A 25,259-nucleotide genomic window follows, 5' to 3' on the forward strand; every position below is an offset into this window, starting at 1 on the left:
TTTTTTTTTTTGTCGCCAATTCTGGCATTTTCAGCGACTAATTTTTTTTAGTCGCCAATAATGAATATACCCCGATTAAAAAAAAATTAGTAACTAAATATTTTACTTTTGTCGACTAAAAAAAATGTTGGTCGCCAATTCCATAACTTTTGGGGACTAAATTTTTTTTAGGCGTCAAAGGTGCATTTTGTTGTAGTGATTATAATGTGTTTTGTTATGAGTTTATAGCTATAGAAGTGCTTAAAAAGAATAATGCTAAAGAATCTTAAAGTATTAGTTTTAAATTTATCCACATTGACCTGATTATTATAAATAAATTTAGAGGTAATATTTTGGGAACCTTTTAATGTTTTCCATTTTAGAATAGGAATAGCAGCTCCAAAAAATTTAAAAAATATTTTTTCACCAAATAAATTTTATTTGTACTATAAAAAAATAAAATAATGACATTAGAAAAATGCACAGATTGCATGTTTTGTTGAAGGGGTAATGAATGGTGGTTGAAATTGGGCATCTCTAAGTCGTCTTAGAAAAGTATTTTGTTTTATTTTAAGTCATATATGACTATATAAAGAGCCCAAATGGTAGTGATGAAAATCAACAAGCTTAAATGCTCTTCAATCCAAATTGAAATTGCTGTTCTTCTCCATGGCTACCTCAAGTAGAATGAGTCATAGTTCTTTGATGGCTGCTTCAATGCTTCTACTGGGATCGTTATTCATCCAAGACTTTCAAATTACAGGTCTCTCTCTCTCTCTCTCTCTCTCTCTCTCTCCGAGGCCATGCATGCTCTCCTGGCTGCATGTGATCGAAGTGAAAATTTGAAATTAGGGTGTGTTTGGTAAAGTGTACAATTTTTTTTTTTTTTGTTTAAAGAGTATATTTTTATGTTTATATTTATTTTTAGCAAAAAATAAAAGGATTAAAAAAAATTTGATTACACTCACAAATCATAAATTTATTTTAAAAACAAATAAAATGAATGATCAACCAAAGATAAAGTGATTGTCTGCGATAAAAAATTATAATCAAAAGTGGAGACGAAGTGGTTGTTGGCAAAGTTGGCCTTGCTGGCTACTCATTTTGAACCTACTTTGCAACCTTTTAGGTAAAAATTTTTGGGTAGATAAAGTCGGCCCGTCGCTGGTTTCCATTTAATTGGTGGGGGCCGGGGGCAGGGGCGGGAAAGTGGTTTAGTTGCCGAAGATGGTGTGGTGTGAGGTTGTTGTCTGAGGAGGTTACCAATAATAGTGACCGGAGTTGGTGATAGTCGGATTCGGTGATAAGGTGTGTGGGGTATGTTAACGATTGAAAATGAATAACAAGTGTTTTAATTTATAATAATATTACAAATTCAAAAAAATATATCCATGAATAAAGATATATTATTAAATGAAAGGGCAAATTACAAACACCCCCTTGAGGTTTGGTGAAAATACAGATTCCCCTGAGGTTTGAGAAATTACATCCCGCCCCCTGAGGTTTATATTTTCATAACAAATTGCCCCCTGAGGTTTTTATTTTCATACAGATTCCCCCCTAATTTCTCCTAATTTGTTATGAAAATTTGACTCTCAGGGGGCAATTTGTAATTTCTCAAACTTCAGGGGAGAATCTGTATTTTTATCAAACCTCGCGGGGTGTTTGTAATTTGCCCTAAATGGAACTTACCTCACATACGAATTTTAAATATATCTACTCCACATAACTCATTTCAGTTAAAATTTAAGATATTTAGCATTTGTGTTCAATTTATGCAGGTGTAGAGTCTGTAGGAGTCTGTTATGGAATGCAAGGCAACAATCTACCATCTCCACCACAAGTCATATCTCTCTACCAATCAAACAACATCAACAGTATGAGAATCTACAATCCAGACCAACCCACCCTCCAAGCCCTCCGAGGCTCCAACATCCAACTCATCCTCGGCGTCCCTAACTCCGACCTCCAATCCCTCTCCGACCCTTCCACCGCACTTTCATGGGTCCAAAACAACGTCTTCAACTTCCCTGACGTCTCATTCCGTTACATTGCCGTTGGAAACGAGGTGGACCCCGCCAACGGCGACCCATCTCAGTTTGTACTTTCTGCCATGCAAAACATATACAACGCCATTTCATCCGCCGGGCTTCAGGGCCAAATAGGAGTCTCGACCGCGATTGCCTTTTCATTACTCGGCCAATCATTCCCCCCATCACAAGGCTCTTTTAGAGGTGATGTGACGCAATATATAGACCCAATTATCGGGTTCTTAGTCCAAACAAATTCTCCTTTACTCGCAAATATATACCCTTATTTTAGTTACTCCGGCGATCCTACCGACATCTCGTTGGAATACGCCTCGTTCACGTCGCCGTCGGTGGTCGTTACTGACGGCCCATATGAGTACCAAAACTTGTTTGATGCTATGTTGGATGCTCTTTACGTCGCCATTGAGGGGGCCGGGGGAGGGTCGCTGGGGGTGGTGGTGTCGGAGAGTGGGTGGCCATCGGACGGTGGGTTTGCGGCTACACTTGATAATGAATTCACTTATAACTCTAATTTGATTCAACATGTTAATGGAGGTACCCCGAGGAGGCCTAATGGACCCATTGAAACTTACTTGTTTGCTATGTTTGATGAGAACAATAAAAGTCCTGAGCTTGAAAAACACTTTGGGCAGTTCTATCCTGATGGGCAACCAAAATTTCAACTCAATTTTGGTGCAGGGCGGGCTTGGGATGTCTATGCTCAAAACAACACATCTGTTTATCGGGAAAGTATCAGTTCAGTGTAAAATTTCATGTTAGTGATAAACTTTGTAACATTAAAATAAAAAATCATGAAACAGGGCTAGGCTTTGTCATGCTTATTTTAGTTTCATGTATGGTTGCAAGTTTATCTTGAATAAGAGAGATCATGCTATGTACGAGACCACTTCAAGTTTCAACATATCACTACAAGAATTTACACATTTGCCGACCACTTTTACCGACCAAAAAAATTTTTGTCGCAAAAAAATGACATTTGCCGACCAAAAGTAAATTTCGTAGCTAAAAATTGATACTGTTACCGACTAAAATTTTTGGTCGCAAATAAGTAATTTTTGCCGACCAAATTACACTAATTGTCGCCAAAAATATGGGCGGAAGAATGAAATTAAAAAGGGGGCTGTGTATGCTATTTTTAGCGACTAATATAATTTGGTCGCTGATACCAAAACGGCGTTGTTTTGGTATCCAAATGCATTAGCCGACCATCAGTTTGGTAGGGGATGACTTTACTAATTCAAACAAATATGAAAAATTCCTACGCGCCTCTTTCACACCTCAGTCGATTTCGATCAAAGCTCAGTCGCGCCATTCACCTCACCTTACCTTCGTCTTCTTCACTCTCGTCGTCGGTTTCAAAACCCTAACCCTACCTTTGATCTTCTCCAATCCCTCCATAAGCCGTATGTTCAAATGCAGACCCTACACTCCCCTCAACTGTTTCAGAACCTTTGTCTACAAAGGACTACCGCCAGACTCATCAAAACGACGATCTGGAACGGGCTGATTGTGATGAGAATGATCAGGCGGCGAGGCACATTAATGCGTCGGAAATGAAATCGAAGATGGATAATTCATCTTTGCCCTAATTTTTCCCTCCATTTCTGTTCAATCGACCCCTCGATCTTCTCTGATTAGAACTCTGCACCAGATTTGCTGATTCAGTCCAGCTCCAGGTTCAGCCTTGAGGTACACACCACTCTCCTCTCATTCTCTACCTCTGTTTTTCACTTTCTTTCTTTTCTTCGCTTTTCTCTCAATGAATTCAAGATTCAGATTTCTTTTTTTGTTTATATTTTCCTTTTTTTCCCCTCAGAAACCAAAAGATTGGATCAATATACACATCTCTTACCTCAAATATAGGTTTAATTTTTTCCTTCTTGTTGATTTCAATTTCTACTGAAGATTTTTTGTTCCTATAATTTTCATTAGTTAACTGTTTGACCGAGAATGGCAGTGTTGACTTAGAACGGTTGATGATTGTTTCTACCTAGTTTATTAATTTGGTTGTTTTGGAAAAACAGAGAAAAATTGCCTCTATGGAATCTGATTCATCCACACTTTCTCAGGTATGCCTTTTTATTTATTTATTTATATAATTTTTTAATTCAAATGCTCATATTCAAGTGTTCTACAAAAAATTGATGGATTATACTTCTGTGTGTACTTCTCCAAATGGAGCAGAACTTGAATAAATTTAAGTTGTATAAATGCCAATTCATGTGGAAGTATTGGTTACTATTTCTGATTTTAGAGAATGTTTTAAGGATTGGGTTTAATAACTGAGATAGATATTACTATTATTTTTTAATATCTATATGATTATATCTATTTATTTGATCACTGGAAGGTTTGCAATTTTCTGAGGAGTCATATAAGCTGCAACTGTTCTGCAGATTTTTCCATTTCGGTTTCATGATATTCACATTGATTGATTGCTATAATTAGGTTGAGACTGTCTTCCATGAGTTTGGCCATGCATTGCAGAACATGCTAACCAAACAAGATGAAGGTCTTGTTTCTGGTTCTCAAGGGATAGAGAATGATGCGTTGTTGAATTAGCTTATTAGTTCATGGAAAATTGGTGCTGCCAAAGGTAATATTTTATAACCATAAATATCTCAATTCTATATGTTGTGCCTACTTTTCTCCTCAGATTCTACATTTTTATTCATGGCTCAAGCAATTTGAAATTGTTATGTAGCCATATATTATAAGTTATTCTTGTGTTGGTGGAATATGACTGCCTTTTGGGGGTTTCTCACTACATTGCCTTTGAATCCTATAAGGATTCAAAACATTGACGTCTGAATGTGAATTACTGCATACTTATTAAATATTTATGCAAGCACCAACATTTTTTTTATGTCGTTTTCAAAAGAAATGATTCCATAACCTGGTGTTCTGCTTCTAATGACTAAGGGATAATTTTCTTTGTAAAATGATTTTAGCATCTCTTCTTTTACTTTTCTCGGTTCATATTTGCAAAACAGTTCATCCCTAAGGAGGTTTAATTAATGACATATCAGTTAACCACTAATTGTTAGTTCTTGGATTCTTCATGCGTGGGTGTGCCATTCCCACTTAAAAAACCATATTTTTATTTTAGTATGTGAATATAACAAAAGTTTACATATCTAAATGCATAGATAGTCCAAACTTCAATTTTTCATAGACATGATGCTTCAGTGTTCTTGAACCTGAGCCTGTTCTTGCTTCAGATATTGAGAATTGAAGTTAATATTTGGGTGCAATTGGAGGTCGTTCACAATAGGATGACATATATGTGCATATTATCAAAAATGCTTAAAAATAGATTAGCAGAATGAGATTGAATTCTCCAAATACTATTGTTGATGAGATATGTAATGAATAGAAAATTTAACGTTGATTGCTATATCTGAAACAATAGAGGTGTTTGAACCTCTTGGAACAATCTCTCTCAACTTTTACTGTTTCTACTGTGATTTCAGCTATTATAGCCATCTGTGTTGTGTTGATCCAGAATTGTTGATTCAATTTCCTGTACACACAGGTATGGTAGGTAGTTTTATGAATTAGGAATAGTGATGATTAAGGAAAGCTTGTAAAATCTAGGGCTATATGGAAGGGCAATTGTTTGAATTGGCTTGGTTTTGAAAGTGTTTGGTTGCTTGAAATTATTGCTGGAATTTCTAGATCGCTAATAAGAGGTTTTCAAAACTGTTTTTATATGAATTTTTCAAAAGCAATGTATTGTTAGAACCTTAGGGAAAAACAGTGTGAAATAAACTGTTGCAAGTGGTCTATAAAATGAGCTTGTTTAAGAAGGTTGTATGGTGCTCTCTAACTTCTCAAAGATGTCAGTCTCTCTGTCCATTCTTATTTTTTGACACATCATTTGAGTGTCTAACTTTTACTTTGTCTATGCATATCAAAATCACATTGTTTTTGTGCGAGAATGAAATTATACCTTTTGGTTGTATGTTTTCTAAGGATAATCAATTTTTTTTTTACTGAACTGTACTTTTAGATCTCTTTGATATTTTCTTCTCCTTCATTTTCTGTAATTGTTCTTTGTATTCATGCAGCGTATCAAGATTGAAGGGATTAAGAATGACCCATGGTTCTGACAGAACTATGTGGCTGTTAAACAAGGAGAAAATGAAGATGTGAATTTGGATGATGTTCATGCAGTCTAACAAATTGTCATAATTGATCTTCTCACTGCATTTTTACCAGTAATCACGGAATGACATGACGTGTAGTACCAAGTTCTTGAGCTCATGTTCTGAAAGAAGTGATTTACCTTACTGTGTATTGTGTTATTCTTTTAGGTCGACAGTTCCTGGAAAGAAACCAACTACTCAACACAGTGGTGCTATGAGAATTACATCCAGGTGTGTTTTGGTATCTCAGTATACATGTTCTGCTTATACTCTTTTATTTATTTATTTATCATTATCATATAAACATGCTTATGTTTGTTCAGAGCTATCTAGGAACTGCTCTTGTAATGTAGGTTTGTACCAAACTACAAGCCTATCCTTCCTTGCGCCTGCATTATCAAGACCAATGCTTGAATTAGAATGAGCTTTTAATTTACCAATCTTTATACCACATTGTTGAATCTTTATATGCACTTCTGATTTCTATTTCTAAGTTCTCTTTTACTATTTGCGTAGTATCTTTACATTCTCAAAATTCTGAACATTTTTCTTATTGCAGCCCAATCCAGACCCCTGAATTCATGCACCTACAGTTGGGAAATTCCTTCTCAAGTCTAGAGGCTTCTTCACAGATGACTACATGTTTTGGGTTTGTGTTGGAGCACTCTTGGGGTTTTCTCTTCTCTTCAACATTTTATTTATTAAGTCAATGCTGCAATATTGCAGCATTGACTTTTTTGAATCGTAAGCTATAGCATCTAGTCATTTGGTTCAGATATTTTTATTTGAAAATGGATTTCCTTCGCTGGAAGTAGATTTCCAGGATTAACAACCCTGTTTCTGGATGTTCTACATCAGCTCTTAGTGATTCAAAATCTATAGTCTTGGATGAAGATGTTGGAAAGAAGAATAAGAAATCATCTGGATGAATGACCTATGAAGGTTTGAGCCTTTACCTTTGTCTCTTTTGATCTTTACTTAATGATCTCATCTTCTATTTCTCTTGCTGCCAATTAAGTTAACGACGTAGGTCACTAGTTACTCCTTTATCACCTTTCTTTTCCATTTTAAAGTTCATGGCAAGTTGAATTGCATTGTGTGTGTAATGATGTCGATGAAGTGGGGAAACCAGATATCCTAAAAGAAAATAAGAAAACAACAATAAGAATAGGTTTCCCAAAAGTCCAAATCATTGGAAGATTTCCAAAAGAAAGGCATTAGAATTCAAGTAAATTTCAATGATTACTGGAAAATACTAGTGAAAAATTGTCTATTTTAAATGAGTAAATTCTTATAGTTTATTTGTCTGTCTGTGATTCTTATAGTTTTTAGTTATATATTTATTTGTCTCATAGTTATTCTTATAGTTTTTAGTTGCATCCTAAATAGTTGGTTATAGGTAAATGGTTTTCTCTCAGCAGCTGTATTGATGAAACTTAATGTTAAATTTTGATGGGTTGATGACTTTCCAGGTCAACGTTGTAAATTTGATTGCGACAATTAAGGGTGGGACTCATGTTGATTATGTTACCAACCAGATAACAAACTATGTAATGAGTATTGTTAATAAAAAGAATAAGAATGCTAATCTCAAAGCCCACGCAGTGAAGAACCATCTATGGGTTTTTGTCAATGCTCTTATTGGCAACCCAGCTTTTGATTCTCAAACCAAAGGGACTTTGACAATTCGGAGTATGAATCTTGGAAGGAATAAGAATGCTAATCCCTGTCCAATCTTACTTCCATTACTGTCTAGTGGAACTGAAAGTGAAGTTTATAATAACTGGTATTTATTGTTGCACAGGCTACTCACAGAAATGGGAAAGTTCTAGCGTTTTATTCCATGTCGGAGTATGAATCTTGGAAGGAGAGCTTGGGAGGCAATGCCAGCGGTTGGTCCATTAAGTACTATAAGGTTTGTATGTTCAAGATCACAGGAGGGATAAATCTAGGGTACTCGGTGTTTTTGTATGTGTTGTCAGTTTTGGTATTTTATTATCTGCACTACTATTTGTCTCTTGGACTATATTTGTCCCTTCAAGTTTTCATTGAGGAAACCTACCTTGGATTTCTGGGTGAACTGTGTCAGATTCGTAATTATTGTGGTTATATGCAATGCTGCTGCCATGGAGGTACATATATTATGACATGTTGAACCAAGCTATTTTTAGTAACATGTAACGTGAAGTACTTGATGTTTTTAGATGTTCTTTTCCTCAGGCACTTCCCATATTTCTGTATAGTTTGATCACTGCTTGGGGTGCCATCCTGATTTTAGTTACATTGATACTTCTGTTTGGAGAGGTGAGGGATTTATCTTAGGTAACATTTCTTTAGAAGAGAGCTATAAAATTTGGAGCAGGTGGACAGCTGCTTGAATTTGCAGTGCAATTTATGGTTTATTAGGGTATTCGTGCCCAATTTTACCCACGTAAAACTGATTTCTTATCCCTGCAATTTGCGACATGGGGAATTGAGGTGGGAATGTGTCTGCCCATTAGAAAAAGTGCTTATTAGAAAACTTGAGTTATGTTCTTGTAGCATGGATACATTTTCTGAAGAAGTGCTTTTAGAAAACTCAAATTTATTTTTCGCATCGTGATGTTTCAATTTTCCTGGTTAAATCAGCATGGTGAATTTGCATGCGCTAATTACTACTAGTCTGTATGAACAGATTATACCACAATCTGTTTGTTCTAGATATGGGTTGGCTATTGGTGCAGTTGTAGCCCCATTTGTCTGCATTCTTGTTTGGATTTGTTTTCCTGTAGCATATCCAATAAGCAAGGTACTTGTGTTTGCTCAGCACTATTGCATTGCATTAGTTAAGTAAATTCATTGGTTGGTCTTTCTAATTAGTCTTCTTGGCTACCCTTATTCTCTGTGATTTTAGCTATTATATTTTCTGCTAGGACATGTACATGTAGCACTTTTCCGTAGAGCTGAGTTGAAAACACTGGTTGATTTGCATGGTAATGAGGTAAGTAGCTACATTTTTTAAAGTGTTATGAACTAACAACATTTTTTTATTTATTTATGATGCAATTTGGTCCATCCCCCTCCCATGTCCCTACTGCCCACCCACCCACCCACCCACCTACCTACACCCAAAAGAAAAAAAGGACAATAATGTTTTTCCATCCTGTTATTGTTATTACTGTTAGTTTTTTTCTCTGTCAAGGCACGAAAAGGACAAATCACAACTCATTTATATGACAAACAGTCTATAATTTTTGTCATAATAACAGGAAAAGTTCAATTGGATACAGGTATGTAGGGACACGACACTTGATGCCAGTCCAGCATAGTTGGGAATTCAATTTCCCCGGTTCATGCTTATTATTTTAGTACACATCTTTTTTCAAGGCAGTATCATTAGAAATTGGTTTAAGACATACTATAGGATGGCAGTGAATCACAAAATGGCTTTGTGTAGTGAATTCCTTGTAGTTGAATAAGGCTTTGTTGAATGAGCATGCTCAGTTTTTGTCTATTGTCCCCCCCAAGAATTTTTCTTTATTCACTCTTTAAGACCGTATTATATAATTTTTCCATGTTAAAAATAGACCATGTTGGGGCCTTATTTTCATCTTCTTGATTGTTTCTCCTACTAAACAACTGTCAATTTCCTTAGGGTATGTAGATTGTTGTTTAGCACTCTGTCTCGAAGACTTGAAGTCCCTCAGTGGCCTTACTATGCGAAATTTGAATCTCTATGTTCTTATAAGTTATAAGTACTCATCAAACATCTTTCTCTAGCTATATTTGTATTGTGTTTTCTCAGTCATTGTTGTCTTCTCTTGATTCACAAAATTAATTCATTCTGTGTTTCATTAGTGATGACAATATTAAAGTAGCTGTCAATTTATGTGTTTCATTAGTGTTGCCAATTTAAAAAATATCTGTCAATTTCCGTATGTTTTTACTTTTTTCATGTAATGCAGTTATGTGAGGGAAACATTGGGACTTTGGAGGAATGGACCATGGAGATGATCAAGCTGCAGTGCTAAACCCTGGGAACAAACCATTAACACAGATTACTGAAGATGATTCATTTAGAGAATTTGAATTTAGACAGTATTTTTTTGCCAGCCAAGCAAAGGTGTGCAAGACAAAGAAGTAGGATTAACTTAGGTCGGTTTTAGATAATAACAGGAGAATTTATACATAATGGAAAATTATGTTTTTTTTTTTCATACCAGAAGTTATTGCATTATTTGTTTTCCTCAATCATGTTCAATTTATGGCATGTAAAATTTTTCGTAGCATTGAGTCTTTCATTTATCAGTAACACTTATATTATTCTTCTTGCATATTGGAAATTGGGATGCACTGCTTGAACTTGCTTTAGTACGTGCTCAGTATATCATAGTTAACTTAATTCTACATTTTATTGTTAAACTTAATTTGTAATATCTATACTAATTGCCTCACTGGAGCCATACTTTCTTAAGTTTTCTACAGTGGTTGTTATATTTGTCAAAACTTTAAATGTTTTGTCTCGCCACATTTCAAGGGTACTTGGTTTTCTGCAATTGTGTTTTAACTTTGTTGCAATTATACATCTCAATTTTGCAGCTGTTATTCAAGTTGAATCGTCCCTTTGAGGTTGCATCAAGGGGCTATTCATTTATTATCGGTTTTTCAAAGGCATTGGCACTGCATGAGGTATTTGACATGTTGTTCAATGTTCACTCACAGTAATAATAGTACTTTTTTAAGCTATTATTGAAACGTTATTTATTCTTATCCTTTTTACCTCTCTTTTCTTGGTGTTCTTTTCAGAGTATGTTACCCTTCTGTATGCGTGAAGTTTGGGTGATAATTGCTTGCTTGGCTTTAATCAATACAATTGCTTCTCATTATAGTGATGGACAAGTGGCACCTGATATAGAAACAGAGTTTTATCACCTTCAAGGTGATCTTTATTCACTATGCTGGATTAAGGTAAAGTTTACACGCATTGCAAGTGACTTCCAAACTCCATATACTTAGTGTGATATAGTGCAGTGTTTGCATACTATACTATGTAACTTGGTGAGTGGAAGTAATCAACATTTGTTATTTCAACCGAGAATGGAGTTTGAGGGAAAAAATAGTTGTCTAGGCATGTTTTTTACTGACATATAGATGCGATGATATGTTTCATTCTATTTTTATTTCTCAATGGTTTCCCTGTGACAATTAACAAGCATTTTTTTTTATTAAGAAAAAAAAGAATAGCCATGCATTTGTTCACTTGTTTCTACAAATTTAATACCAAAATTATTGCTTATTGCAATGTAATTCCCCATGTGGTAGTTCATGAGGCTTGCATAACTAATTGGTTATGGATCAGATATAGAAAGAAGTCCTGTCAACAGGTAGAAACACAACTTTTTAGCATACCAATCCTATTTGAAAGTAGTAGTCAGCATTGCCAAAGAGTTCCTTTGATGCTGCACTGTGGTCCTCCAACTCTCTCTAATATATTTTTCTTTTGTGCAGTGCTTCACTCAGCATGCTACCTTGGCCTAAGCCTGCAGTTTGGCCTTTAGTTCCACCTGATGCTCCATCTGAGGTGTTTGAGAAGGAAAAGGTGAGGTTTTTAATTTGGTATTATTGACATGTAACTAGGAAAAGGCTTGTAAATTTGAGCACTGATATAAATTAAATAAACCAACCTTGTACTGGTTATTTCGAGGATACTTCAATTGATACTCTGCTTCTTTTGTTATAAGTGATTCAACTGGTTTGCTGGTTGTTTAGAATGAGTCTTAACTGAAGTCAAATAAAGTTAATTACATTTTAGGATGAAAGAAAATTTTATTCATAACTCAAAAATCATTTGATGGCTCAGTATGATGGCCTCAGTGACATCCTAACAAAGCGGCCAATTGTAATTGGGCCAGAACTGAAAGCTACTCTGGAAAACATGATCTGGTTTTTTACTTTCTTTGTAAAAATTAGTTTTTTCAATAATGCCTCCTGTGCGCTGAGGAGCTTCATCATCAACATCTTTACTCTGGATTATTGGAAGAAATAACTGAACAACTGTGGGATAGTCAAATTTATTGTTGTCGCAGTTCAATTACATACATTAGTCACCAATATGGATCTTAGATGATATCTAGAGCTGGAGGATTGTAAGGGCCAGGTTGTCAAAAAATAAAAAAAAAACCTTGTTCAAAAAAAAAAACAATCAGTTTTTGGAAATTTGTACTACTTACCTGAGCAGTGCTTGTGTCCTTGCATTGAATTGTTATGGTAATGTGGCTCAAGTTGAGGGTTAGGATTAAATGTTTCACTAAAATAGACTATGTGTTTGTGGGCACTTTTTCTGAGACACAACATGCCCTTCCTCACCTCAGTTAACATGTCAATAATATGGTCAGGGATTGAATTGGGTTAACTTAGTAGTCATTTTGTTTGATAGTTAAGCTACCTTAATTTATGTTTCAATTTTTTATTTTCTGAATTGGTGATGATCTGAGTTGCTGCTATGAAGTTGTTGCTGTTGCTTGTGATATTGCTGCTGTAGCTATGGTTTCTGTGCTGATGTGTAGTTCAGTAGTAGAATTGGGTTTTTGATTTTTATGCTGCTGCTGGATCTGTTGATAGTGATTGTGTCCTTGCTTGCTGGGTGGAACTTCATTATGGTCAGGGTTTGAATTGGTTTAACTTAGAAGTCAATTTGTTAGATAGTTAAGCTACCTTAACTATCTAAATTGGTGATGATATGAGTTGCTGCTGTGAAGTTGTGGTTTCTGTTCTGATGTGTAGTTCAGGAGTAGAATTGGGCTTTTAAGTCCTCTGGGTTGTGCTGCTATCTTGTGGAACACTAAATGATCTGGTGACTGCCAGTCAGTACTACTGTGAAGACTGGAGGAGATTCATGGAGGTTTGTTGACTTCTATAGAGTTGATTAATTACTTTAGAGTTTAGGGCACCAAACCAAACAACTTGTTTGTTAAGAAGAACATAAATACATGTTTACATTAGATTTGGCTATTGAGAGACTACAGTAATTGACTCTGTTCTATGGGTCAGGAAAAGAATTCACTTGTTGCACATTTTTAATATAAGACATTGTTCTAAATAATCTTTCAGTATAAGACAGTAATTAACTTTGTTCTAAACAGTTGAGACAACGCTTTGTGAGTTGAATGTGCTTTTCCAAACATACTAAACATGTAAAACCATTAGACTGTAAGTGGTCTCTTTTGTGTTTTTCTTTAGCTGCTATCATGTGTGAACTATTGAAGACATTTTCCATAAATTGGCCAAATCTTTTTGCAGGCTGAAGGTGATGATGATGATGCCGAGGCTGATGATGATGAAACTGACAAAGATGCTGATATTACAGAAGAGAGTGCACATGTAGGATTTCTTTAATATTAATTAATTGTTTAAAAATATCAATTCCACAAAGGATCCACTTTGATATATCTTGTTTGTTGCTTTGTATTTGCAGGATGAGTTGTAGGGAGGGAGAGCACCGTTGTGGTTTTCTGCTGACAATTCACTCTCTCGAGATCTCTAAATTTTTTTCTTGCTTAGTTTATTTGTAGCTTTTAGTTTTGTTTGTGTTTTAGGGAAAGAAACATTGGTGGCTGCATAGCAAGCAAGAACTGTGGCTAATTGTTTTAATCTCATTTGACTCACTTGAGGAATTGATTCAGTAGTTGTTGGGTTTACCATTGTATGGAACGTCACTTGTGCCATTCCTTGAATTTATGTGCTATGTTATTGCCTATTGGGAAATTGGAAAGTAAGAAAATATTTAATGATTTAGTTTTTGAATGATGCTTTAAAATTATGTATTGTGTCGAATGTTAGTGAATTATGTATTATGTCGAATGTTAATGATTCAGTTAATTTGAATGATGCTTTAAAATTATTGGTTTATTACGGATTGAATGAATTATTAGGAATTACAGGTGTATTGTTTTCCTGCTTTGGCGACCAATTTATTAGTCGCGACAAATAAATAATTTTTTTTCGCAAAAAATGACAATTGCCGACCAAGAGTTTTGGTCGCAAAAAATACATCTATTGCCGACCAAACAGCTCTTGGTCGTGGAATTTCACTTTTGCCGACCAAAAATTTTGGTCGCGAAAAGTAACAAATGGCGACCAAATTTTTTGGTCGTGGAATGTCACAATTGGCGACCAAACTTTTTGGTCGTTGAATGTGATAATTGGCGACCAAACTTTTTGGTCGCGAAATGTGTCAATTGGCGACTAAGATATTTGGTCGGGAAAATATCACTTTTCGCGACCAAAGTGTTTTAGCGACAAAATGAATTAGTCGCGGTAATTGAATATTTAGCGACCAAAAATTTAGTCGGCAAATCCAACTTTTGCCGACCAACCCCAATTTTGGTCGCGAATTACTTTTGCCGACCCTCAATTGGCGACCAAAGTAGCGACCAAAAAAATTGGTCGCGGATAACTTTTGCCGACCAAAAATGGACTTTTAGCGACCACTTTTTTTGTTGCCAAAAGTGTTAATTCTTGTAGTGTATTTTTCTGGCAAAAAACACAAAAAAAAATATTTCGTTCTTCAATCAAAAGTGTAAGGATGTGGTTGCTGGGATTCGAGCTCAGGTTTCCATGGCCACAACGTAGAATTCTCACCACTAACTGTTGGAAATGGTTATAAAATTCTGGATAAAATCAGAATTTTTTTCTAAGTTCGGTCTATTTTTTAGGTGGGCCCCGAGTGTCGATTTACTCGGGTCAAAGTGGTAACGCGTTTTATGCCGCGTTGTGATTCACGTGGTATATTTGGTTGCTTAAAACCATTACCGAGTGAATGGGAAATTGAAGCCAAAGTGTGCTCCATGGAAATGGAGTTTTGGTGGAAATTCCTTAAGGTGGTAAATTGGCTTGTCCCACATTGATTTGGTGGGAAGTTTTGAAAGGGTTTATAAGGCTTAGGGTGAGATACTTGGGGTGTGCCCCAAGGGGTACCCAAGTGTTTTAGAGGGAGAGGTTATGGGCAAAATGGGCTAGACCCATTGGACCCAAAAATCACCACACGCGCGCCGCTACCGCCGTCCGTCTGGGTTGGGCTTCTAATCTTTTTGGGCCAAAAACATTTGAATTTAATTTTATTTTTTATTAAAATAAAATCCAGAATTCAAATTAAACTGGTTTGGATTTATTGTTCATCCAAATAGGGCCCTTCCCGTTTCTATCTGTTTGAATAAACAGATTGAATCTGTTTAAATTTGAATCTAACAGGTTTCATACCTGTTCAATTCAAAACCAAAAGCCACCTTTACATCTATAAATAGACTAGCATCCCATTTGGATTTCATTCCAATTTTCGTACTCCATCCTCTGCTGATTATGTTCTTCATCTTGCTGCATTTTATTTCCGAAAGAAAGAGTGTAAACACTTAGTGTGTTCGTAAGGCAAACAATTTGTAGTGCTGCTATTGTTTGTGGTAAGATCATTTCATCCTGGGAGATAGACGTCCAAATTCTGAAAGCACCGTGGAGAGGACAAATCTGTCTTAAGGACACAGTGTTAAACACTGGACTTGATCAGAAAAGTTATTCAAATAAATTAACCAAGTAAGTTGTTTAATTTAATTCTGTTTTTATTATGTTTATTTAATCAGATTTTATTTTTGTTTTTGTAACAAAATAAAATCTGTGGTTTTATTTATTTATTTTTATTTCGAGTTTGATTTTTGTAATCAAACAAATTCTCTCATTTTCTCTATTTCTTTTATTCTTGTTGTTGTTTTGTACACAACAAAATTTAATTCTATTTAAATACAGTGAAAATTGTCCAACACTAACTACAGCCACCATTTAAATGTGGAGTAATGTATTCTTATAAACCTTTAATGTGATTGTGGAGAAATTATTATGACCTCAAAAAAAAAAGGCTTATATGAAAGAAATTATAAAACAGGGCTAGGCTTTGTTGACCACTTCTAAGAATGAAACCTTGTTTTAAAAAAAGTGAAAACATTTTTATTTTTAAAAAAATTATAGTAAATTTTTAAGTTTTTGTTTCAAAATTTCAAAAAATAATAAGGGTGAAATATTAATCACTATGTTTGGTTTCAATTTTTTAAATTCAATTTTTTAAAAATTGAGTTTTTTGCTTTTCGTGTTTTTTTTTAGTGAATATTTTTAAAATTGTAAGCATTTTTTTTTACCTTTTTAGATGCACTTTATTTAGATGTATCTAAAAAAGTAAAATATTTGTAAAAAAATGTTTTGAAAAATTTATAAATACACAAGAATACAAAAAATATACTGACTTTTCGTATTTTTTTTTTGTATTTTTGGTATTAGTGAATTTTTTAAAGATTTGTTTCACAAATATTATACTTTTTAAGTGTATTTATGTTAGGTGTATCTATTACTTAAAATATTAAAAAAATTCAGTAAAAACAAAAAAATAAGAAAAATAAAAAATTTCAATTTTTTGAAAAGTGAATCTTGAGTTATGAAACCAAACAAGCTGAATAAATTTCAAAATGTGATATTGTGAACTGTTTAATCCTTTCTTTTTTCTTTTTTGTTTATGAACTCAAATATCTCATTAAAGTGAAAATTACATAAAAGGGTAGTCACTTACACTTTTTGATTTAATTTTTGAGAGGTAAAAGTGGGTTTCTCAAAATGTAAAATTATACATTTGGGCAATCCGTACTATAGAGGTTTTGGATTTTTTCTCATTTTAGAACAAATTTACATTATGAGTAAGAACGTAACACTCCAATAACATAACACATAAAAAAAAACTCCTTAATGTATTTTTTCCAAACGTAACAACGTAACACTTCAAAAAAACTCCTTAATATATTTTCCTCAAATGTAATAATCTAATGTAACACACTCTAATGTAATACACAAAAAAGCTCCTTAGTGTACTTTTCCCAAACGTAACAGCATAACATTCCAAAAAAATTACTTATATACTTTTCTCAAACATAATACTTCAATATAATACACTATAATATAACACACGAAAAGGTTCCTTAGTATATTTTTTCTAAATGTAACACACTCCAATGTAACACACACGCGCGCGCACGAGCGCAAAAAACTCAAAAACTCCTCAGTATATTTTTTTTCAAACGTAACACATACAGTTTGAAATTATACATTTGTCCAAAATTTACTAAGAAATTTTTGTATTCCATTTGAAATGATTTGAAGAATCCCACATCCTTTTGGAATGGTTTGAAGAATCCTATATATTTTTTTGAAGTGTTATATTGGAGTGTTACGTTTGAGAAAAATACACTAAGGAGTTTTTTTTTGTATGTTACATTACAGTATTACACTAAGGAGTTTTTTTGAAGTGTTACATTGGAGCATTACGTTCAGAAAAGTACACTAGGAATATTTTTGTATGTTACATTGGAGTGTTATACTAAGTAGTTTTTTTTAGTATTACTTTGGAATGTTACGTTTGGGAAAAGTACACTAAATAATTTTTTTGTATGTTACATTTGAGAATTACACTAAGAAGTTTTTTTTTAGAGTGTTACATTGGACTATTACGTTTAGGAAAAATATACTAATGAGTTTTTTTATACTCTTTTTGGAATGTTCACATTTTAAGTCATTCCAAATAAAAAAAATTAACATATAAAAAATTCATTCTAAATTTGATTCTCATAGGTTATGTATCTTACTTTTCTTACAGAAAAGAAAAGAAATATAATATAAATAAAGATATAATCGTAAGCTCGAATTTTAAATAATATATTAAATCTACTTTTTCAAAATCAATAGGATTAATTGGTTTATAAAAAAAAAACATTGCTATTAACCCCCATCTTTCTTCTTAGAACCCCCACCTCATTCATTTTTTTTAAAATCCCAATTTTGTCCTAATCAAAAATTCCACTTTTACCCTCATTCCTAATCTTTTAAACCTAATTTTCTAAACTCTAACCTAACCCTAATCACCTCCGGCAATACCACCATCTCCGACCACCTCTCACCGCCACAACCACCACCATCTCTAACCACCCCTCATAACTACAACCTCTTCCATCTCTGGCCACTTCTCACCATCACAACCACCACTCCCTTCGTCGCAATCAGCCATCACCTTCACCGACAAGCACCCTCATCTCCTATTGCAGATCTGAACCAGAAAAAAGATATCAACCCATTTAGCATTGTGTTATCGAACTAAAAGGATTTGTTTAGTGCTGTGTTTTCGAACATTCAGGATTTGTTCAAAATTGTGTTGCTAAACATTTAGGATTTGTTCGGCATTATGTCATCGAACCCCTTTCGCTATCGTGACCTCCCTATCCATTACGAGAGAGAATGAGCGCGCGCATGCGCGAGAGAGAGAGAGATGAAAACCTAAGGTTTTCAAAAGAAGATGACGAAGAAAAGAGAGAAGAGGGAGAATGAATACAAGAAATCACTCGCTATAGCCTATGATAGAGGTTTTAATGGTAGCCATTGTTGATAAGTCTTTTCTTTTGCTCTGTTTTTCACTTGTACTTGATTTGAATGCAAGAAAACAAAGAGGAAATCCAGATTAGAGAGAGAAATGGAAGGAGTTAGGGTTGGGGTTTTGTTTTGGGATTAGGGGTATAGTTGGTATTAAGGTGGAGGTTTAGGCATCGTTTGTTTTCAGAGATAGAATGGAGGGGATTGATAGTGAGGGGATTAATAGTGAGGAATTGTTAAATTATTTTTATATAAAATAATAAAACAAATAAAAAAATATAAAAAATTAAACATTAATATTTAAAAAAAAATTCCCAATATATAAAAAATAAAAAAATTTCTAATTCCCTCACTATTTTTCTAATACCATCTCTATCTCCTAATTACCAATCCTCCTTCCAAGGGGACTACTAATACCAAGGGATTAATAATCCCCTCCTCATCTTTCAAAACAAACACCTTATTAGTAATATCAAGGGATTAGTAATCCCAATTCCCTCCCTATAACCCCAAACAAACGGGGTCTTAAAGAAAAAATATAATGGTTTCATTTTGCTAAGTGGGGATTTAAAGAAGTGGGTGGGTCAAAGTAATTAGGTGAGGGTAAATATCAGCCCTCTAAAAAAATTATTATGACTAAATTGATTACCATTCTTCAAGATTGGATTTATATTTAAATTTTCCAAATAATAATGAATTTACACCCAAAAAAAAATAAAAATAAAAAAAAAAGAACTAAAGGAATTTCAAAACTGTGGCTGCTGGGATTCGAGCCCAGGTCTCCACGGCCACAACGTGGAATTCTTACCACTAAACTACAGCCACCAATTAGTAGATGAGTAATTAATTTTTATAAATTCTTACTCTATTTGGTTTTGTGAATCCTCAAAAAGCTTTTCTAGAATTTTGATTAGTATTGTTCTTGGTCCCATGAAAAATGAGCATTAATGCTCCATTTGTTTTGATGAAAAAATATTTTTTATGAAATTTTTTAATTTTATATATTTTTAATTTTTATATTTATTTGTGATTTTAAAATTAATGTAGTGATTGTAATAGTGATGGTGGTGACAATGATAATGTGATGTTATGTTATTGCTAAGATCTTAATCTGTAAAATATTTTTTACAAAGTAAAAAATATTTTTTACTTAAATAAACTTGTTTTTCGTTAATTATGGAAAACATCATCCATTGACTTTTGTTTTCCACATACAATATACTAAATAACGGAAATTCAAAAAAATAATTTTCAAAAAATATTTTCAGTTGAAACAAATAGTGCCTAAATTAGGAATTTTGTGCGTTAGTTCTGTAGATAAGATTTACAATAAATTTTGTTTATGACTTTTTAATTGACTTAGGAGACCTTGTTAACTTGGTTCTTTAATGAGTTAGGTTTAAAATTTTAGTGAGATTCAGATTAATTTGCCCATTAAAAACTAGTAATCTTTATTATCTCTTTTAAGCAAGCATGGAGTATGAATCTTAATTAGGATTGTAAAACAAATCAAGATACTTAATTAATTAAAATTTTATTTAAATTTGACTCATTATATAAACAAATCAAGCTTAATCATATTTAATAACTTATTAAATTAAATATATTTTAAAATTGGTTATGTTCTCAAGTCAACTATTAGCCATAGGTCAACTCGGTTGGTTTGGAGTCCTAATCTTAATGACTTAACAGTGAACCAATGCTGAACTAACACATGGAGAAAGAAAACTATTTTGGAATAAATTTGGTGATGCATCTGGACACAAAAACACATGTTTGTAAATTATATGTATATTAGCAGCAGGCCCTTCTACTTACTATAAAATAAAATAAAATAACGGTTGGCCCTTCTTAATCTGGAGTTTTTTTTTTTTAACAGATTTGACACACTGTTTTGGGTACTTTATTGTAAATAGAACTAAAGAATTTCATAACTTGTATACGCAAGTTTAACCATCTTCTCAGGCAAAAACAAGTTTACTTCCTAAAACAGTTTAATGCAGCATATGCAAATACAAATACGAAAACTTTAAGATTATGTTTGGATCATTGGTTATATGTGGAGGCCAACAAAGGAAAAGAAAAGGGAAAGAAGAAAATAAAGTGTTGGATAATTTTAATATCTTTTATCTATTTATTTATATATTTGTTCATGAATCTTCTTTTGTTTTATTCATGAATCTTATCTTGTTCATGAATGGAGGTTAATTAGAATTCATAAACTTAGTAGTGAGTTATTATTTGGAATCTCTCTATTTTCTCTTTATTATTTGGAGTCTCTCCATTTTCTCTTGTTTAATGATCATTATTTTTTGGTGTAATTTGTAAGGTCCTAGGGGTTTATAAATAGTCTCTCTCATCTACTCTTTTCTACACCAACACACACCAACTATTTTCTATACAAGAGAGATTACTAGCAAAGAAGAGTGTTTTTCTTGGTGGAGCTTTGGGTTCACCATCTTGTGCAGAGTTAGCCTGAACTATACGACAAGTGATCGGGCTGTTGTATCCTGAAGGGGATAAGTCATAGTTTTGTGACTGCTGCATTGGTATTGGGGTTCTTCCTACCGCAGTGGGCTTGATCTCGTTAAAGAAAACGAGATATTCGCGCCTCAGCCTGATCTATTTGTATCTCATTTTCTTTGCATTATTTATAAAAAAAAATAATTTTTTCTGGTATTTTCACCAACAATTTTAAGGAGATCAAACATGAAACAAGTACTAGCAAAAATCCAATGTTGGAATTGGAGATCTCAACAAGCCTTTCAAGTTCAAGGGAGTTCATTTTAAAAGGTGGAAAGGAAAAATTCTTTTTTACTTCAGCCTTTTGAAAGTTGTATATGTTTTTACCGAGAAGAATCCAAACAAAAACCCAACCGAGGAGATGAATGATGAAGACTACGAGGCACATGAAGCAAAAGTGGCTTCCTACAATACAGATGAGTATAAATGTCATTTTTATCTCTTAAATTTCCTTGCTGATTAATTTTATGATTATTACTATGACATTCTTACATGTTATCTTTTACTAATTTTTGGTATGCTCGCTTGTGTCATATTAACAGTAAATATGTGGGAATCATAAGTAGTTTAGGATTAATTCCTAAAGTGACAAAATTTTTTGAGAAATGTGAAGTTTGCAGTAGAGCAAAAATTACTAAGAGGCCTCATAAAAGTGTTGAAAAAAATATCGAATTGCTAGAATTATTTCATACTGATTTGTGTGAGTTTAAAAAAATTTTAACTCGGGGTGGTAAACGATATTTTATCACTTTTATTGATGATTTTTCAAAATACACAAACGTATATTTATTAAAAAATAAAAGTGATACTTTTGAGAAATTTAAAAAATTCCTTCTTGAAGTGGAAAATCAATTCGGTAAAAAGATTAAGAGAATTAGAAGTGATAGAGACAGGGAGTATGAATCTCTAGGATTCAACTCTTTTGTTCAGTCATTGGGAATTATTCATAAAACTACTCCACCATATTTACCTTCATCTAATGGCGTAGCTGAAAGAAAAAATAGAACGTTAATTGACTTGACGAATGCTATGCTTATCGATTCAGGTGCTCTCTCAAATCTTTGGGGCGAGGCTATTTTGACAACTTGCCATGTGATAAATAGAGTGCCACACAAAAAAACTAAAATTGTACTTTATGAGTTGTGGCGGGGGCATAAACCAAATCTATGTTATTTGAGAGTTTAGGGTTGTTTAGCTTTTGTGAGGCTTGCAGATCCTAAACGACCTGTTATCCCAGATAGGCAACCCAAGAGGGGGGGTGAATTGGGTTATTAAAAATTTTACAATATTAAAAATAACACAATATTCAGAATTTTAATAAATAAAAAAAACAGAATAATAATTATCAATATAAAAGTAGAAGAGATAGAGAAAGAAAATCAAACACTGCGATTTATAGTGGTTCGGCACGCTAGGCCTACGTCCACTCCCCAAGGAACCTCCTTGAGAATTTCTTTACTATCAATTGAATAAATACACCACCAAGCTTGTGGATTTGGCACAGGACTTACTCTTATCTATTGAGCCTCACTCAACAATAAATGCCTTACCCTTACAAAATCTCTCATAAAAATAAGGAATAAGAATAAGTGGTAATTGAACCCACTTTTACAATAATTCTCTCACAAAGAGTAGATATGAAAGTGTAAGAACAAAAACTAGACTTAGATCTGAAAGTGAAAGAGCAGAATACTCAGAATTTTGGAGCTCACAGAAATATTTTCTCTTCAAGTTCTTGATTTTTTCTCCACATCCAACACCTCTATTTATACACAAAAATATACCCGTTGGACGCTCCTTGCTGACGTCATGGCTTACATAAGCACGCTCCTGACGTCATCGCTTACATAAGCACGCTCCTGATGTCATCGCTTACATAAGCAGGCTCTTGATGTCATTGCTTACATAAGCACACTCCTTAAATTTAAATAGTCAGCAAATGATAAGAATTAAAAGGATAAAAATAAGATTGATTTTTTTCTTCTTGTTTTTTTCAAACATGGAGCCACCGTTTTTGTAAACAATTTAATACAAAGTTCACAACTTTCAAACAAACAAATAATTTTCTCCATCTAGTTTATAATATATATATATATATATATACATATATACATAACTCCATCTTTTTCTTCTTGTTTGATTATAATATAATATAATCAATGTAGTGTAAAAAATTTAATAGCGCACGTGATGTATTCTGCATATAATGTTATATAAGTTCTAATCAAAATTTTGCATACAGAAAAATCTCTATAAATAATATTTATAATGGATCTGAAAATATATGTCCTCTTTAAAATATTGTATATGTTGTAAAGATTTTATACTAAATATTTTACCACTCCATATTAATTTTGTCAAAATAAGACAACCCATAAATATCAAATTTGTCAAAATAATACAACCAATCAATCATTTTTGTCAAAATAATATAATTAATCGATTTGTCAAAAGATGAATAGTAATTAACCCTATTTTTCAAAAAGTGAATAGTAAAGTTTTTGAAAATATTTAAAATAATCATTTTTGTCAAAATAATATAATTAATCGATTTGTCAAAAGATGAATAGTAATTAACCCTATTTTTCAAAAAGTGAATAGTAAAGTTTTTGAAAATATTTAAAATAATATTTAACATATATATTTTAAAAAGATAATATTATTTTATTTAAATAATATTTAACAAATATATATATTTTAAAAAGATAATAATTTGTGTCAAATAATATGTATATTAACTAATATATTTTAGACATCATCAAAATTAAATAATATGATTAACAATCTCCCCCTTTTTGATGATGGCAATATTTGTATGGATTTGACACAAAATAAATTTGACAAAATATTTGACAACCCTGCGACATATAATTTTGATAATGGTAACCCTGCAACATATAATTTTCAAAATCATATATTTTTCTCCCCCTTTGACATCATCAAAATAAAGATGAAGATAAGAAACAAACACAGTGGATACAATAATCTGGGTGGCCAAAAATAAAATAAGGGGCTGGCTGTCTTGTCGGAATCATTGTGGGGATTTTGGAGCATCTCGAGCGCAAGAAGTATGGACAAACAAAAGATTTGAGCAGAGATAGCAGATATGCATCGAGGAATGGAGCAATGGAGTGTATAAAAAGTGACACAGATCAGAGGCAAAGATACAAAATCATCAAGTGTTTTGAGAGAAAAAATTTGTTTTAGCTTCTTTTGTAATCATGTCATTCCTTACCTTGGCTATCAATGAGTCGGACCTGCATGAGGTGCCTGTAATGCAGGCAAATGAGAGAGTACCAGTGACGCAGGCACATGCTATGCCTGTAAATGAGGGTTCTAGTGGTATTGGCAATCGAAATGATTTCGATGCTATTAATCACACTGTGGCTCTTAGTACACAGGCCACGACTGCAGTTTCCAATATGGCGCGACGATTACAAGCAAGAGTACAAGAAAATCAGCAATGGAGAGATGAGGTGTGCTTGTTAAAACAACAAGTAGTGAATATGTGTAAGGAGAAGAAAGAGCTAAAAAGAAAAAATGCACAGTTGGAGAATGCAGTGCAGTATTATGCAACGGTGATAATGCCAAGACTCACAGAAATCGAAAATAGAGAGAGGCATGTAACAGAGGCTCATGAAAAATTGTTGAGAGAAGTGAAAAAGAAAAAATCTGTGAAACCTTCTGAAAATTTACCTGTAATCGAGTAATATTTTCTTTTTCTGAAATAAAATTGTGAGCATTTCTTCCTTTATTTATTTATTTATTATTATTATTAATTTTTTTTTTTAAATTTTGACTTTGCACAAAAAAATTATTTGTTGGTGCAGATAAGGAGTATGGAAGATAAGAAAAAAAATGTATATATATACTCCCCCTAAAATTATGCACAGAATATACACATGCCCTTTATATATATATATATATATATATATATTTATAATGATTGTTAATCTCAAAATATGAGTCTCCCCCTAAGTTAATGCACTAGAAATTTCATAAAATTGAAGAAATAAATTACCAGTCTATGACACCAAAGGCCCTTAAGATCTGGCCATAAACAACTACACCAAGTGCACTAGCAAAAAAGGAGAAAATAAAAATAAAAACAAATACTTCAATCAAGGTA

The 25,259-nt window shown here is 33.2% G+C and overlaps 2 protein-coding genes and 1 non-coding gene across 3 annotated transcripts; 2 read left to right on the plus strand and 1 right to left on the minus strand.

The window, feature by feature from the left end:
- Window positions 1-495: 495 nt before the first annotated feature.
- Window positions 496-2,916, plus strand: LOC114264452 (lichenase). The gene is made up of 2 exons (XM_028205062.2): window positions 496-742; window positions 1,761-2,916. The coding sequence occupies exons 1-2, from the start codon at window positions 649-651 to the stop codon at window positions 2,774-2,776; spliced, it is 1,110 nt and encodes a 369-aa protein (XP_028060863.2). The 5' UTR covers window positions 496-648; the 3' UTR covers window positions 2,777-2,916.
- Window positions 2,917-3,044: 128 nt separating this feature from the next.
- LOC145793161 (uncharacterized) lies at window positions 3,045-13,867 on the plus strand. Its single transcript, XM_082875865.1, has 10 exons — window positions 3,045-3,719; window positions 4,055-4,099; window positions 4,479-6,409; window positions 6,738-6,922; window positions 7,037-7,120; window positions 7,983-10,846; window positions 10,964-11,125; window positions 11,666-11,756; window positions 13,457-13,537; window positions 13,632-13,867. Exons 3-5 carry the CDS (start codon window positions 6,267-6,269, stop codon window positions 7,105-7,107), a joined length of 399 nt encoding a protein of 132 aa, XP_082731991.1. The 5' UTR covers window positions 3,045-3,719; window positions 4,055-4,099; window positions 4,479-6,266; the 3' UTR covers window positions 7,108-7,120; window positions 7,983-10,846; window positions 10,964-11,125; window positions 11,666-11,756; window positions 13,457-13,537; window positions 13,632-13,867.
- Window positions 13,868-19,360: 5,493 nt separating this feature from the next.
- On the minus strand, window positions 19,361-19,432 carry TRNAH-GUG (transfer RNA histidin (anticodon GUG)). Its single transcript has one exon. It is a non-coding gene; the product is annotated as a tRNA-His (tRNA).
- Between the last annotated feature and the right edge of the window lie 5,827 nt (window positions 19,433-25,259).

The sequence above is a fragment of the Camellia sinensis genome, chromosome 6, assembly GCF_055761805.1.
Source record: "Camellia sinensis isolate YWXY chromosome 6, ASM5576180v1, whole genome shotgun sequence".
Classification (NCBI taxonomy): domain Eukaryota; kingdom Viridiplantae; phylum Streptophyta; class Magnoliopsida; order Ericales; family Theaceae; genus Camellia; species Camellia sinensis.